General features: G+C 46.6%; 1 protein-coding gene across 4 annotated transcripts in view; it reads right to left on the bottom strand.

Moving 5' to 3' along the window:
* The window catches only part of CDC123 (cell division cycle 123), a 46,275-nt gene that overhangs the window by 15,809 nt on the left and 12,698 nt on the right, over nt 1-17,768 (bottom strand). For 3 of the 4 annotated variants that reach the window (XM_081927860.1, XM_081927862.1, XM_081927859.1), the window contains 4 exons: nt 11,961-12,009; nt 11,026-11,101; nt 8,473-8,595; nt 5,962-5,990 (listed from right to left, as the gene is read on the bottom strand). In XM_081927860.1, coding sequence (XP_081783986.1) covers nt 5,962-5,990; nt 8,473-8,595; nt 11,026-11,101; nt 11,961-12,009 — 277 coding nt within the window. The remainder of the gene's footprint in view (nt 1-5,961; nt 5,991-8,472; nt 8,596-11,025; nt 11,102-11,960; nt 12,010-17,768) is intronic. The other variant, XM_081927861.1, reaches the window with a different exon arrangement.

The following is a 17,768-nucleotide window of genomic DNA, read 5'->3' as shown; positions in this document are numbered from 1 at the left end:
GAAACTACCACTAATCCAGAATGCTGCAGCTAGACTGGTAACTGGGAGTGGCCACTGAGACCATATAACACCGGTCCTGAAAACCAACATTGGCTCCCAGTACATTTCCGAGCACAATTCAAAGTGTTGGTGCTGACCTTTAAAACCCTAAATGGCCTTGGCCCAGTATAGGGGTGTCTCCACCCCCATCGTTCAGCCCGGACATTGAGATCCAGCTCTGAGGGTCTTCTGGCGGTTCCCTCCCTGCGAGAAGTGAGGTTACAGAGAACCAGGCAGAGGGCCTTCTTGGTATTGGCGCCCACCCTGTGGAATGCCCTCCCATCAGATGTCAAGGAAATAAACAACTATCTAACTTTTAGAAGACATCTGAAGGCAACCCTGTTTAGGGAAGTTTTTAATGTTTGATGTTTTATTGTGTTTTTTTATTTTCTGTTGGGAGCCGCCCAGAGTGGCTGAGGAAGATAAATTATATTTTTATTTTTATCATCATCATCACCTAGCAATATGAGCCACCAAACACCTTTGCTCTGCAGCAGCAGACTCAGAAGATAATGCTGCTCAATTGCAGGTTTCCACAACCCATTAATGAATACAGAAAGTACAAGTAAATATGATCGCTCCAATAAATTCTAGGCAGTTAAGCACATTTTTCTGCCTATTTTTGACATCACAATGTTGTTAATAGCCACACTTTTTTGACTACTATTCAAGATTATTCCTGCTAGAGGAAAACCTTCCACTAGAGATTCATTTATATAGCCACTTTTAAGGTTTAATAATCAATCTGCACAAACATCTTTTTTCAAACATTCACATAGCTGAAATGCTTCTCCAAAAGCTCCATTGTGCCCACAGAGCCCCGTTTGCCATGCCAAGGTTCACTGCAGACATTTATAGCCCAAACCTAAATATAGTTGCTTGTAAATCCACTAATCTTGGTGGAACAGGCTCAGCGGTAGATCAGCCATCGGCTGCTCTGAGGAAAGCCAGAGTACCAGAGTTGGATATCTATCAGTGAAAGTGCTTGGTATAAGCTTGAAAGACACATCTGTTTTACCACTTTTAAACTGCCATGGCTTTCCACAAAAAAGGGGTTGGTTAAAGGTGCTGAAAGTGGTTTCACCCTCAATCCCTCTTGCCAGGCAGCTTCGAGCAATATAGCTCTGTGAGGGGAATAGGGCTCTCCTAATAACTCTTAGCACCCATAAGAAACTACAGTTCCCAAGATTCTTTGGGGGAAGCCATGACTGTTAAAGTGGCATAAGACAGCTTTCAATATATGTGGCTAGAACTGCATATACAGCCCTCCTACACTTGACCCATTTGATTCTGTTTAAAAAGTGACGGGCATTAACTGCCGCCGTGCATTGGTTCAAACCTGCATGTTTCTCTGTTTTTGATAGTTCTTTCAATCGTTTTATCAATTGGTACTTCAGCAAAATTAAATTAGAAATTCATGGAGGATAAGGCCTTGCTTGTGGCTTCTCATAGACCTCTGATTGGTTAGAGTGAGAACAGGATTCCGGAGCGCATGGGCCTTTGGCTGGATCCAGCAAGGAGCCTTCTTAACTAATGAAGAACAACTGTGGTGTTTTATGAACAATTCTCTTTTTTAAAAAATAATTTTTATTCGTTTTCCCAACAAATTTTAAACAGTCAAAATGAGTGCAAAATAATTTGTTGACTGTATAAAAGTTTTATGAACAATTCTCAAGACACTTCCGTTTCAAGACGCCCCCCAAACACTGTTCCCTTACCACCCACCCAAAAAAGCTGTAAAGAGAAAGGAGAAGATGAAAACTGGAGGGAGGGAAGGAAAAGGAGTATACATTGTACTTGACCGGGCTGCGGGCCGGGTCTGGCCCACCAGGCTCGTTATTCCGGCCTGTGGACCCTGCCGCCCGCTTGGTCAGTCCCCACGCACTGAGCTAAATCGGCACGGTGTTTCCTTGAGAAGAAGCTGTGGCGCCTCGCCACAAAGGGACTGACTTCCGCAATGCTGCTGCGGCTTCACATTGGCAGCAGGAAACTCCTGCAGCCAATCCAAAGCCACGGACGCCTCTGGACGGGGGGCGACGCTGCCATCATCACAAGAACCCAGCCGGCTAAGCCGCGCCAAGGAGCAAATATGGCTCCCCAGCGCAAGGAATTTCTTCTTGATCCAGCATATCCCCAAAAAGGCTCCCCTGGTAACGCACAAGGGTGACTTATTTGGAAGATGCTGGATTTTCAGTCCCCTCCTTTTCCTTTCCTTTCCGCACCAGGATTGTTGGGGAAGGGAGGAGGAGGAGGAGAAGGATCAAGTCTGGGCAAACCACACTGAGCTCAAGCCATCTGCAAAGTGGGTCCGACCTGACACGGATCAGCAGCCAGGCTGGGAAGATGGGCGGGCGCAGGGGTGGGTGCTGTGCAGCGCCAGCAAGAGACTGAGCTCTCGGGGAGCTGAAATGGACACGATCCCACTCTGTACTCTGTTTCACCTCCGGCTGCCTTATAGACTTCCCCACCCATTAACACCTAATTGTCCAGCCTGCTTGTGGACGCTATGAAGGGGGCCAAGCGGGGGTGGAAAGCAACAAGCAGAGGGAAGGGGTCAGTAGACTTGCTCAGTGAGGAGTGGGCCCACCTCCAATTGCCTTGCTGCCTTGCCTGAGGCCCCCAATCGCCAGAAAACCAGGTCAGGAAGTGGGGGTGGTGAGGTGGGGGAGATTCAAGGGAGAACGGGCGGGGCGGGGGAATCCTTTTGCAGTCAGCTGCATTCCCATGCTATAGGACAGTTGGCCATGCCCTGGAAAGGAAGTGAGGGGGAGGCGTGTGCAGGCAAGGCAGTGATGGTCAGATCCAGCCCATCCAAGGAGGTGCTGCCCTCTACGCAAGCTCACCTTGTTCCTCCGCACATGCTGATGGTGCAAATATATTCTGCATGGGCAATGCTGTGCCCGCCAGCATTTTAAAATCGCCCCGGGACAGCGGAGGACTTCTCCGCTGTCCCGGGGCGATTTAAAAGCCCCCGGGAAGGCAGGCAGGGGGGACAAAGACTTTTGCCGCCCGCCCGCCTTCAGAAGAGGTCCTGGACCTCTTCTGAAGGCGGGCGGGCGGCAAAAGTCTTTGCTCCCCCCCCCCGCTGCGTTTCTCTGCTCTCCCGGGAAGGCAGGCAGGGGGGAGCAAAGACTTTTGCCCCCCGCCAGCCTTCAGAAGAGGTCCAGGACCTCTTCTGAAGGCGGGCGGGCGGGTGGCAAAAGTCTTTGCTCCCCCCCCGCCTGCCTTCAAAAGCGGTCCGGGGGCTTTTAAATCGCCCCGGGACAGTCCGGGGCGATTTAAAAGCCCCCGGTTAGGCAGGCAGGGGGGACAAAGACTTTTGCCCCCCGCCCGCCTTCGGAAGAGGTCCTGGACCTCTTCCGAAGGCGGGCGGGGGACAAAAGTCTTTGTCCCCCCTGCCTGCCTTTCCGGGAGAGCGGGAAGGCAGCGCTACCTTTTCCGCTCTCCCAGGAAGGCAGGCAGGGGGGAGCAAAGACTTTTGCCCCCCGCCAGCATTCAGAAGAGGTCCTGGACCTCTTCTGAAGGCTGGCGGGGGGCAAAAGTCTTTGCTCCCCCCCGCCTGCCTTCAAAAGCCGTCCGGGCACTTTTAAATCGCCCCGGACAGTCCCGGGGCGATTTAAAAGCCCCCGGTTAGGCAGGCAGGGGGGACAAAGACTTTTGCCCCCCGCCCGCCTTCAGAAGAGGTCCTGGACCTCTTCTGAAGGCTGGCGGGGGGCAAAAGTCTTTGCTCCCCCCCCCCGCCTGCCTTCAAAAGCCGTCCGGGATAGCGGGAAGCACTTCCCTGCTATCCCGGACCGCTTTTAAAATGCTGGCGGTGGGGAGCAAAGCCTTTCGCCCCCGCCGGCCTTCCTGGACCTCTTCTGAAGTCCGGGGGGGGGGAAGGCTTTGCTCCCCACCGCTAGCATTCAAAAGAGGTCCCCGGAGATTTCCCTATGGGCTTTTGTCTTGCAAAGCAAGCCCATAGGGAAAATCGTCTAGCGAAGCGTTGCAAAAACCGAAAAACCCTTTCGTCTTGCGGGTTTTTCGTCTTGCGAGGCATTCGTCTTGCGGGGCACCACTGTACTTATAAGTTTATGTTGATTACAATCGTTCTTCATTTTAAATATTGTATTATTTTTCCTGTTTTTTTGTGCACTACAAATAAAATATGTGCAGTGTGCATAGAAATTCATTCATATTGTTTTCAAATTATAGTCCAGCCCCCAACAGTGTCTGAGGGACAGTGGACCGACCCCGTTTAAAAAGTTTGGGGACCCCTGTACTGGACAAACACACAGACACAGAGACACAAACAGAAACAAGCACGCACACACTTTAGAACAGGCATAGACAAACTCGGCCCTCTAGTTGTTTTGGTACTACAACTCCCATCATCCCTGACCACTGGTCCTGTTAGCTAGGGATGATGGGAGTTGTAGTCCCAAAACATCTGGAGGGCCGAGTTTGCCTATGCCTGCTTTAGAGAGCCAGGCTTACCAGAACATTTATCTAGCTCACCATCCCTCCAGTAGCCAACCAGATTTTCGCATGAAGCACAAACATGACATGAGGACCATAGGCCTCTCCTGCTGCTGTCCCCTGCAGAGCCATGATGCCCAGATCCTGAAAGCAGCTCAGCGATCATGCCTAGTAGCCATTAATAGTCTGGAGATGCAGTTGACAATATTTTATTTTTAAAAAGGCCCCCAAAGCCATACCATGTGTTTTGCACATTAGGCTGTTTCATATATCCTGCTTATCCTTTTATTTTGCCATTGGATCCAGTAAGGTCCCAACCTACTGCTCAAAACACTTAATTACTGGGCAGCTTCCAGCATTGTGAAACCACAAGTGTGACTCTCAGAAGACAGGCTCTCTGAGCAAATGACAATTCTCACACTCCCAAGGTATACCCAAGTAACAGATACAGATACTATTTTGTTTTACATGAATACATCACACATTACTTAATGCCATATTGATTTTAAGCATGAGAAAGAAGCTACTGCCCACTCCCATAGAAGATGGACTTGCCCTGCCATTACAGACATATACAACATGTGGAATTTGACCACATTTAATTATATAGCAAGTCAGCATTATAGATCGCATGTTGATAGAAAACTGGTCCACCAAAATCCATGGTTAATGTGAAATGTGAACTTTTTAGCCACTGCAGCAAAGGCTCCAGCATCGTCCCACGAGTAAAGAACCATTGCTAGCAGTCCCCTGTGGTGCTTTGAGACAGAGGCAGGTGCCAGTGGTGTAGATCCTGTGAGAGGGATTGGACCCATCACCTATACCAGACAGGAGCTGGCATATCAAAAAATAAAGAGAAATTTGCCTGCCCCATCTTCCGTTCTGGCAGGTATGGGCCAGGAACAGTTGAAGTGCAGGATAGAATGGCTGACTATGGTTATGCAGACCTGCCAATATTGTCTCCATCCCCAAATAGGGCACCAGCAAATCTTAACAAGGTATTACAGGATGAAGTAGAGCTTGTGTTTTAGAATTTAACAAACAGCCATTCATTCCCTTGCAGAAACAAACTGCAATTTCTACATTCATATGTTGAAAACCCACATTTCCAGGCAGTAATGGTATTAAAGACTGCAAAATCACTCCAATTCAGTGGTGACTGGAACCAGGTTTCTGCTTAAGATATATACCAAAAATTCTACAATATTGATTGTTTCAAGAAAAAATGAAAAATCCCACTGGGAACTCCCAGAACCAGTGTGCCTGAAGCACACTTGGATATGTACTATTCATGCTTATTGATGGTATTACCCTCCATAAGATCATGGCAACTGTTTTATTACTGTACACTATCACTTTTTTTCGGAAAAGCAGAATAAAATACTGCTTTGCCAAGGAGACCATACTCAAAAATTTACACAGAATAAAAATAATAAAGCATTACAAACCAAAGAGTTGACTTACCATGCTGTCCCTGTAGATATCAAACACAACTAGAAAGATTAAAGAAGGAAAAAGAAAAGGGGAGGGGAGGGAAAGAGAAGAGAAGAGGAGAGAAGAGGAGAGGAGAGAAGAGAAGAGGAGAAGAGGCAAGATTAATAGGTTTACTAAGCAAAACCTGATAACCACTTCAAATTTTTTGCTTTTAGGCCTTCTTAGAACTGAAGGTGCTCTTATTATGTCACACTGAAACAAACATGGATCCTTCCGGTGCTGTGAAAGGGTAAGTGAGATGTGTTGGGCCAAGCAGGAGGAGGGCACACTCCGCCTCTTCCCATGAACTTCATCCCTCCCAGAAAACTAGGACTAGGAGTTTCATGGAGGCTCCCTAGGCAGTTTAAAAACCTGGTTCTCCAGGGTTCAAAAAATGTTTGGGGAGCTTTGACAAGCTTCAGGTCTTTGGCGTCTAGAAGTGGGAAAGCAGTTGGAATGCCAACATGGGGCAGAGCTAGTGCACTCATCCCCAAGACCAACCCTCCTCGCCTGCCTTAAGTGTTTGCTTTGATCAAGAACATAACACCTGAAAAAGGATTCAGATGAGTCTGGAAAGTTTTAGGCAGATTTATGGGTGATAAGATTCTTATTAGTTATGGAGGTTTAAGGGAAATAACTCAAATGGGACTTCCCAGTAGAGTCTGCATAACTCTTAAGGCTGCAACACTACGCAGGCTTAACTGATTGTAAAACCCATTGAAATCAGTAGGAGTTAAATGGGCTTAAGCTGTAAGTGCTCAAATACACTGTGCTCATAATAATAATAAAAATAATAATAAATTTTATTTATATCCCGCCCTCCCCAACCGAAGCTGGGCTCAGGGCGGCTAACAACAATCAAAAATAGTTCAACATTCTAAAAACATTCATTATAAAATTAATTAAAATCAAATCAGCTGGATTTGGGAAGGCTTAAATTTCTCTGTAGTAGTAGCACATGTGAACTTATGATCATCTGGTTACTGACACATTTGCTACATAAGTAAAGGGCTTCCTTTCATTCTTTGTCAAAGCAGGGTAGCTAAGCACAGGAAACTGCTTCAGGGCATTGACCATTCTTGACCCTCCAAGTATTTCCTCTGAAGCATTATCAAGGAATTTTGTTCCCAAAACAGGGAGTCATGTAGTCAATTTTTTGGATATCTGAAAAAGTCTAAGTGACTGAAGTCAGACCACGCTCTCTTGCATAGCCCATGAAATTACAACTCTTTGTAAACTGTTGTGCTTGCCAGACCAATAACTCTGGATATTTTAAAGGTCAGTCAAGGCAGCCAGAGATTCTCTTAGAACCTCCTGTTTAGACATATTGGAATGCAATTCTCATCATATCCCACAGCTTTAGTGATTGAAAGTAAAGATTATTACTTGTTGTAAACACTACTATGTAGAACAGCCTCCCTCAACTTAACCAACCAACAAACCACGCTGGATTGAGTGTGGTTTATTTTCCCTGTATTTTTATAGTATGGTTGCTTAAAATGGATTTATGTATTTTACAGATACCTATGACATGTGTAGGGACGCGGGTGGAACTGTGGGTTAAACCACAGAGCCTAGGACTTGCCGATCAGAAGGTCGGCGGTTCGAATCCCCGCAACGGGGTGAGCTCCTGTTGCTCGGTCCCTGCTCCTACCAACCTAGCAGTTCAAAAGCACGAAGTGCAAGTAGATAAACAGGTACCGCTCCGGTGGGAAGGTAAACGGCGTTTCCTTGCTCTGCTCTGGTTTCCCCAGAAGCTGTTTAGTCATGATGGCCACATGACCTGGAAAAAACTGTCTGTGGAAGCGGACAAACCCCAGCTCCCTCAGCCTTTAAAGTGAGATGAGCGCTGCAACCCCAGAGTCAGCAGTCCCTTTACCTTTATGACATGTGTGCTGCCTTGAGAGGCTTGTTTTGCACCAAAGTATGGTTAAAATTAGCATTTCTGTACACACATTCTCCTACATCACAGGGTTCCGCTTGTATAGTTTTCTAAATTCAAAAATCAATTCCAAATTAAGTGATTAAAATATCACTACTTTTCTTTAGTGAAGAATATCAATTTTTCAGCCTTAGTTTGGATTTAATGAAATAGCATTCATTACAGCTGAAGAACAAATGAGACATCTCCATTCAAGAAAGACAGAAACACTTCTGTCCTTAAACAACTTTACCTCATAAAAACTGAATAAAATAATCTAGGGCTATAAATTTCACTCTGACAAACTGCATGAGCACATGGGAGAAGAACCTGTACAATGTGAAACAAGCAAAGTCTATAGAGCTTCTTGGGAAACTTCTCACATGGCAAATGAAGCAAACCAAATTTGAATAAAAAGCAACTTCAGCTATGTAAATGGCTGCAGGTGGAACTTTAAAAGATACCTCTGGGTGCACGTAGAATTCTGCTTCCACCCCGCAGGTGTTCCTAGCTTTAAATAAAACTTTTTAGCTCCAAAAAAGCACCAGTTCCTTTCTAATATTAGCTCAAAGAATACTTACAGTCTTCATCAAAAAACTTATACTGGATGTGTTTCTTGAAAAACTCTTGTGTAAGTCTACAGATCTCTTCTTTTTGTTTTGAGATGTGCTCGTAGTATTGAGTGTAGTCTCGCTGAGATATACCTGTCAGGAGAATTACATCAGTCATCCATAGCTCATGTATGATTCAACTAGAAAGCAAAGCTGTCTGAAATACGCTTGCTGTGATGTTTCTTTCACAGACAAAAAACAAAAGAATGCTCGCTGCTTGGTCATTCTCTGTGCTAATATAATCATTCAGAAAGGCCTCTGACAGACCTTTTGAAAACAAATTCCATGGGATGCAATCGACCATGTTAGCTGGTTTTCTTAAATAATCTTTTTTTATGAAGCAATAAAATATGGCATTTGGAACTATTGCTAAAATAAAATAAAATGATTGTGTATTTTGTACTGTGACTTCCTCAGAGTTACTTGGATTCCAGCATGATTTCAAAACTATTTTACAAAAACAGAAAATATTTTAATAAGATAGTGGTACCAAAGCAGAGGCGATTGTTATGCTATATAACTTGACCCCCTGAACAGCAGTCCAGCAAAGTAGTGAAATAAACTGAGCTAGTCCTAATCCTTGGCAAACAAAATCTCCTTCTGGGACACTAGCTGTGAAAGCCCACCCAACAGAAATCTCCACAGTTCAAATTCACTGAACTAAACAACAGGTGGTGCTAATGCGGAATTATTTGTGCCCCACCCTTTCTCCAAGGAGCTCATTTCAAGCCTAACAACAGCTGCATGGGCTTGGTTAGGATGCAGAGACACTGATGGGACCAGGGACTTGCATAACTAAGCCCAACAAGCTAGCCACAGTACTGCCCTGGAGGGAGTGGCTAGCTGTCTGGCCCAGTTGTTTCCCCCTTACTTTCGCCAGTTGCCAAGGAAAGGGGAACCTGTACTCCCCACAAACCAAGAGTTCTTGTTGGACTGTGGCTCCTATAATTACTGACCCACTGCCCATGCTAGCAGGGGCCCATGGGAACCGGCGGTCCAACATTTGGAGGGCCACAGGCTCCCCATCCCTGATGTACACAATCTCTCTTTACTTGAGAAATACTGGGATGCAGCGCTTGCTCTAAACCAGTCCAGGAAATCATTTAAATGAAATGAAGAGCCACACCTGTTGCAGAGAGACAACATTCAGTTCTTTGCAGCAGCAGCTGCATGAGTCACCTGGAAATTACTGTTATTTATCCTAGGCAGCCTGAACTGCAAAGCTGAACTAGAGTCAGTCTACCAGAATGTCTCGAAGTGGACAGCTCAGTCAGTAGAGCAGGAGACTCTTAATCTCAGGGTCGTGGGTTCAAGATTCCTGCACAGCAGGGGGTCGACCAGATGGTCCTTGTGGTCCCTTCCAACTCTACAATTCTATGAACACTCTGGACAAGGTAGTACTCTCTGTCTTTTACTCACTAATAATAGACACAAAAACATACATACCGTATTTTTCGCCCCATTAGACGCACCGCCCCATAGGACGCACCTAGTTTTTATGAGGGGGGGGGAATAAAGAAAAAAACATTATTCCCCCCCCCCCCAGGCACAGGGCTGGCGCGGGGGAAGCCCAGGCTTCCCTCGACCCCAGCCCCCAGAACAGCCTGCTATCCTTGCGGAGAGCTGTGTGAAGCCCGGGTGCGCTCTTCAGCGTGCCCCAGGCTTCAGAATGCAGGCAGCTCTGCGCAACCCTTCGGAGCCCAGCGCAAAGTCCCGCCGGGCTCCGAAGGGTCGCGCAGAGCTGAGCGACCCCCAGGAGCGCAGGCAGCTCTGCGCGACCCTTCGGTGACCGGCGCAACTTTGAGCCAGTCTCCCAAGGGTTGCGCAGAGCTTCCTGAAGCCTTCATTTGCCTCATAGGACGCACACACATTTCCCCTTCATTTTTGGAGGGGGAAAAGTGCATCCTATAGGGCGAAAAATATGGTAACTCATATTCATATGGCTCAGATAATGCAGGACTAAAACAACTGTCACCATCTTCTACTAGCATCATATACCATTATTTGATATTACAGAAAGTGATGTACAGTGATACCTTGGAAGTCGAACATAATCAGTTCCAGAAGTCTGTTCGACTTCCAAAATGTTTGGAAACCAAGGCACGGCTTCTGATTGGCTGCAGGAGCCAATTGGAAGCTGCGTAAGCTGCGTTGGACATTCGGGTTCCAAAGAACGTTTGCAAACCAGAACGCTCACTTCTGGGTTTGTGGCGTTTGGGAGCCAAAATGTTAAGACTCGTAAGGCATTCATCAACCAAGGTACAACTGTATTGTTGATTTGTATCTTTGCTTGTTTCATTGTAATACTTTGTTGTGAACTACCTGCAATACGTCTATTGAAAAGCAGCTCATGTATCAAGTGACTCACTATGATCAATTAGGAGCAGCAACAACCAACAAAATAGGAATTGTAGCCAGATCAAACCATATATTCTTGCATAAAAAAGGCACAACACCCACTGTGAAAACACGTAAATGTGAGTCTTAAAAACAGCAGAGAAGAGCCATAACTCACAAGCTCACCTATAAGCTTGTTTTCCTTCACAAAGCATCTGAATTCTGCCCCAGGAATCAATTCACACCATTTTCGGAGTACAAGCTATAGCAGAAAAACAAAATCATTAAAAAATCTTGATAACTATCAATTAGCAAAAAAAAAACACTCTCAACATCAGCAGTAATTAAGAAATTTATAGTCACTGGAAGAAAGAAGACTGTCTTTGTATGCACAGTTATCTCTGCAAACAAGCCAAGGAGTTGAAATGCTGCCCAAGTGAGATTTTTGTCACATTTCTTTATCTGTGAGAATCACTTAACTAATATGCAAATCTTTCTTTGGCCTCCATTAAGAAGGTAAGATTTGACTTGCAGGGACCAGCCAAAGGTCCATCTAATTCAGCGTTCAGTAACAGCCAGCCAGATAATGCCAAAAGTTCACAAACAAGGCCCAAAGGTGACACCCCAATTGTTCCCAGGAGCTGCTTTTCTGATGAATAGCAAGGCCAACATAAACGAGGCGTTCTGCACTCCCTCCTTGCCCCCCCCAGGAACAAACATCTGCCCAAAAAACCCCCCACAAACCCTTTATAAAAAGTTCAAACTCTGCCAAAGCAACAAGAGTCAATTACTTAAACAGAGATAATTCATTTGAGGTAAACACCAAGAAATTTGCACTGTCCTCAGTGTTAATCTGATTAATAGAGCCCTAGGTACAATGCTTTATTTTAAACAAAGAGGGAAATTCTAACATATTTGCATAACTAAAACATGGTTTAGGGCTATGTGGATAAACTCTCTCAGCAGAGTTTAGTGTCATTTTTACTAAGTATTTCAGGCTTAGTATTACATTCCCGGTTCAAAACAAACTCTGGTAAGTTTCAAAACAACTATTAAGCTGTCTTATTAAGCTCTCTGTGTAAGAACACACACAACAGTCTAGAAAAACAGTTTTCGCTTACCTCGTATTGCAAATTGGGGTCAGGAGAATCATCATTACAATGGATAAATCTGGAAAAGGAAAGCAGGTGCACTAATTTGCTTTGAGACTAAGAACCATAAACATTTGACATGAAAACTTTGCCAATGGCATTCTGGAGCATGTTAAAAATCAAGAAGTAAAATCAAGATATGGAAAACAGCATTAGACTCTCCTCCTATCATCAACTCATTTAAAAAGGAAAAAAAATAGTTATGTCTTGTAAGCAGAAAGGTTAGAACTCAAGGAGATGCCCCTCCAGGAGCAAACATTACTTGGGAGTGCGCAGAACACAGTGCCTTCTTCTATCCTTTCCCTACCAAGGCAGCCTGCTAATCTGAGGGGTGTGAAGACTGGGGCTGCTGAAGATATCACAGGTGCCACCTGATTGTGTTAGATGCTACAGGCATTATTCTCCATCTACAGAAGACTTATTTATTAAGGTCAAAATGGTTTCTAATCAGTTTTAAAGTCAAGCTTTTACTTACTTATTTGTATTTATTACACATACTTTGCTTTTCCCCACAGAGGTGGCTAGAGTGCATGGCCTGTTCTAAAATAGCCTCTTATTGAGGCAACTTACAGAGCTAAATCCATCTTGCTTTTAGCAGCATTATTTATATGTTTGTTTGTTTGTTTGTTTGTTTGTTTGTTATACATTCCTCACAGAGGAGCCCAGGGTGGCATCAGGTACTTCTAGCCAAAAAATACAGAGTGGAATCCCCCTGAAAGACCTAAATGTTGTATTGAAGGGTATGGAGGAATTGTTGCATGGAAGAAATAAAGACTATTAATAACCACACACACAAACTGGAACATGCTCAATTTAATTATATGCAGCTTTACAAATACTGGAAAAGTCTGTCATTGTTTACAAGCCCAGAACATCTCTTTGTTCACACACTGTGCAATTCTGTTAAACAGGACACTGTGTGTGTGCAATCCAAACACACAGGAGTTGTGGCTTTTAACAAAAGAGCCTGTTTCAAGGCATAATTTTATCAGGCAGGTGCTTAAAAAGCTGAGAAATCAAGGAATCAAGACATCCAGTAGAAAGCTACATTGATTTTACCCAGTCAGTTCCTATAGATGCCCAGCCCTTGTTCCCAGACACTACCCACTCATATTTCACAAGCAGCAGCATCCCTCTAGTATTTTATGCCAAGTTGGGTACCTCAGAAGTTTGAAATAACTTAGAACTGTTTAACAAAGAGCAGTCGCATAACAGAAGCAGAGGTGTGTCGACAGGGATACTGAAAATTCACACAGGAAAGAAATACAGATCACTGTGAGAGTCACCAAATACCCATCCATTAAACACAGGAACTTTTCAAACATCTCTGTGTTCCAGAGGAATAGGAAGTTGTGCTTTTAAAGTAACTGAAGTAACTCCAGGTCAAGTTATCTTGAGCCAGTCTTTATATTGTTCCTTCTAGCTTTTTGAACAATCCTATTTTCTATTTCTTGTGGGTTCTCTACTTTCTTAATAATTATTCTTGAGAAAGCTGGTAATCTACTTAGGTCTCAATTCTGTTCCTACATCTGGCAAGTAGCAATCATCTCAGTGGGAACATAGGAAGTTCCGTGACTGCCAACAATTATGCATTTTCTTTATATCTTTATGGTAATTGTAAATACTTTATTAAATCTGGTCACTCTTAAAATAAATTACATGAGAAAAAATTAGGGTGGAATCCAACATTGTGTGATTAGACTTCCACCCATGCATATTAGAAGTCTGTTCTGCTGACAACCCTTAAATGCCAGTTTTAAGTACTGCATGACTATACCAATATCGTTATTTGCAAACAGAGTGACATTTTGTGAACAGCACAGACTGATGATATACACAGAATACCAGCTTAGTGCAGAACATGGATTGGGAACTTGGGATAGCTAACATGCAGAAAATAAACCAACTCCATCTCAAACTCTTGTTTCCATTGACGATATAATACTATGTTTGAAAAATATCAGCTTAATCATCACGTCTCTGTTCTGCAAAGAGAATCATAGGATCTCAGAGTTGGAAGGGATCCTGAGGGCCTCCTAGTCCCCACCCCCCACAATGCAGGAACTTCAACTAAAGCAGGGGTCGGAAAGGCTTACTGGGCATGGGCCGGATCACTCCCACAGAGATCCTCCATGGGCCGGACCGGCGCAGTGCGACGCCAGAAATCGCGTCCTGCGCAGAAGTGATTTCCAGAGCTGCGGAAGAGAGTCCCTGCACTGCGCAGCACATGGGGACTCACCGAGTGGGCGGCTTGGTTCGGGGGCAGCTCATGGGCTAGTTAAGCAACCCTCACGGGCTGCTTCTGGCCCATGGGCCTTAGGTTGCCAACCTCTGAACTAAAGCATCCAAGACAGATTGTCAGCCAACCTCTGCTCCAAAACCTCCACTGAAGAAGACATGAATACATTTGGGTTCTCAAGTGGCCTCCCATCCAAACACCGGGTACCAGGCTGAGATCAGCACAGTATCATCAAGGCTGCTGCATTATATGCTTTCAGACACCCTTGGGATAGCAAAAAGATTTGTAGTCCCCCCCCCAAAAAAAATGCAAAGATGACAGAACTAAATTTAAACCACCACAAGCTGTTCTCCAAGGAAAACAAAGTTTGTCAAATCTGTTGAAATCCTGAGAACATTAGGACAAACGACATTCTGTTTCAGCTAAACATTGCCCCCTTTTGGATGCTTAGCAGATGTGCAGTCCATCCATACCCAGCTTTAGTATGTCTGCTGGGCACCCCAAAACCCCTCTGGGCAAAACAGGCTGCAGAGAAACCTACTGGGAAAGTTCCCTCAGTTATCCAAGATTCTAATTCTGAGAACAGTTCTGGATTGTTTGAACCAATGTCTTTGTCAAAACAAATGAGCCTCTTAATACAAAAGTTTTGTTTGTTTGTTACCTGGGAAACATTTAAAACGGTTTGAGGATGGTCAACTATCAGAACTTTTTTCTGAGCAGAGGATAGCCAGAGGTTGAAAACAATGTTAGTTTATCTCACTCAATTATGAAGACAGTATTGAGCAGGCTGCTCACCTCTCCCAGGTGAAACAAGACCCTCATCTGGCAAAGAGCAGGCTGTGGACCCCGAGAGACGGGCGTGTCACACCTGAAGCCCAAACCAGCATCTCAGACCAACTGCTTTAAGCTCTTGCGTTCCCCCATGAATCCTTGTCTGTGGGATCAACTGAGGCCTAAATACAGGGCCTGGGAGCTGAAGGCCAAGCTCTTCACAGAAGACAGGTTTCTGGTGGGAAAGGAGCGCATTGCCCAGCAAAAGCTGTTTACGCACACCATGTGGCAAGAAGTCAACAGTTCAGAGTTTGCGTGGAGATGAAACCTGCAGCAGCAGAGGTGATGCAAGGAAACAAATTATACAGAACGTGACAACTGGTAATGTCACGGCCACCCAGGACGGGTCCCAGCTCACAAGAGACCTCACTCCGTTGCAGTTTATTTACAGGAAAAGTTTATTGAAGATTTCTGCTTCTCGTACAGTTCAGCATCGTGGCCGTACGTCTGTCACGTTAGACCGCTGAAGTCCCCTCTGACTCCTCCCCTCTTCCACACCAACTTAATAGCCTGGCTCTAGACCACCTCTTCCTCTCCTTTCTTTTCCGCAGGGTCTTCCTGCCCCCCTGGGTTCCCTCTCTCCGTGACTCGCCTGAGGCTGAATCCTCTGCCGCCTCTTCCCCCCTCCTTCTGGCTTTAGGGCCGGGCTCCTCCCCTGAGCTCTCTCCACTTCCGCGCGCCTCTACGTTTGAACTTGGCGCGCGTACGTTGCTGCTGACCTTTCTTTCGACCGCTACACCACCCCTTGTTCCGCTCTCCACCCTTTCCGGCTGAACACCTTGCTCCAACCCCCTTTCTCTGTTCTCTCCTAATCCTGCTCCCTCCGAGAGGCTGACGACTCCACCCCCTTTACTCCGTTCCGGCTGAGACGCCTCTTGCTGCGTCTGTCTTCCACTGGGCTCCTCTCCGCTTCTCCCTTCTCCTCCCTTTTGCTTGATTAAGGTAACCCCCTTTTGAGAATCCTCTGACTCGCTGCTCAGACTCGTGGATTCCCTCAGAATTCCGTCATCTTCTTCCTCATCCTTCTGCCCCTCCTCCCACTCGCTCTCCGTCTCCTCTGTCATCTCCTCCTCTCTCCCAGAAACCCTGACATCCATCCCCCCCTCGAAGCCCCCCCTTCCCCCCTCCCGCTCGCCGGGTGCAGGTTGAGGAAAACGTGGTTCTTCCGGGGTCGGTTCAGGATACAAGTTGTCCACTTCAACGTTCTCCTCTGTCATCTCCGTATATGTGTGTTCGAACTCGGGTTCCCCACCCACAGACCTCACAGTCTCTTCCTCCATCACTGCTTCTCCTGGCGCTGCCTGCCAAGGACCTACCATCCATCTCTGACTCCATGCCTCCCTTGGCTGATCCACCCACCAACAAGGGCCTGTCTCCTCCCCCCCCAGTCTCGGATCCCTGGTCGGGCTTGTTTCGGGCGTATGGCCCTCGGGTGAGGAGAAACCCTCGAACGTGCTGTCTGACAAAGTGGGCGTGAAAAGCCAATCATCAAAATACTCCTCGGGCATGGGCTTGTGCGGAAAAAGTGCATGGAACTCCTCCTTCAACAGGGGTTCGTCCAACGCGTAACCCGGCACCCAGCTATTGGCAGAGGCCGGAGTGCCTTCCCTGGCTAGAAAATATTCAACTCCCTCCTCCCCCCATCTCGAGTCCAGTATCTCTGTGACCTCGTTAAGAGGTTCTGGTCTTGGCGATTCCCCCCCCTCAGGCGCCCTCCTACGTGGCTCTGGGAGTGCTCCTGACTCTTGAAACCTGTGTGGGGTTTTGTAGGGAGTGAGCACCGACCTATGAAAGACCGGGTGCACCCTGGAACCCTCCGGAAGGGCTAGACGAAAAGCCACCGGATTGATCTTAGCCTCAACTTGATATGGCCCTAGCTGCCTGTGTCCTAACTTCTTCTTGGCCAATGACCTGGCCGGCATCGCGTGGGCTGCTAACCACACCCAGTCCCCAATCTGGATGTCCTCTCCCGCCCTCCTGTGCTTATCGGCCTGCACCTTATACGCCTGTTTTGCCAGCTCCAAATGTCTCCGCAGCTCCTCGTGCACCTCTTGCAACTCCGCTGCAAACTGGTCGGCATCTTGAGGCCCCCCCCCTCCTGGTGCCGCAAATCTCGGGAAGGTTCTGGGATGACGGCCATTGTTCGCGAAGAAAGGCGTCACCCCGGTGGATGCGTGTTTCGTGTTGTTGTAGGCGAATTCAGCCATCGGCAGATAGTCCACCCACGCCGCAGGTCGCTGGTTGGCGTAGCACCGCAGGTACTGCTGCATGATCGCGTTGACCCTCTCCGCTTGACCGTTGGTTTGTGGATGTCTCGCCGATGTCAGGTTGATTTTGACGTGCAAGATGCCCAGAAGCTTTCGCCAGAAAGTGGAAACAAACTGGCGCCCCCTGTCGGACAAGACGGACTGCGGAAGTCCATGCACTTTGAAGACGTGATCGATGAAGAGCTTTGCGGTCTGTTCTGCCGTCGCCACCTTGGCACAAGGGATGAAATGCGCCATCTTGGTGAACAAGTCCACCACCACTAACACCGCCGTCTTACCTCTGGAGCTGGGCAGGTCCGTAACAAAGTCCAACGCTACCCTCTCCCACGGTTGCTGCGGTGTCTCCAGCGGTTCTAGCAATCCCGCCTGCTTCTGGCGCACTGGTTTGGACCTCTGGCAGATATCACACCTGGCGACGTAGTCCGCCACCTCTCCTCTCAT

This window comes from Podarcis melisellensis (genome assembly GCF_964234715.1).
Source record: "Podarcis melisellensis genome assembly, chromosome: 10".
NCBI lineage: Eukaryota > Metazoa > Chordata > Lepidosauria > Squamata > Lacertidae > Podarcis > Podarcis melisellensis.
This window is presented reverse-complemented; position numbering and strand designations above follow the sequence as displayed.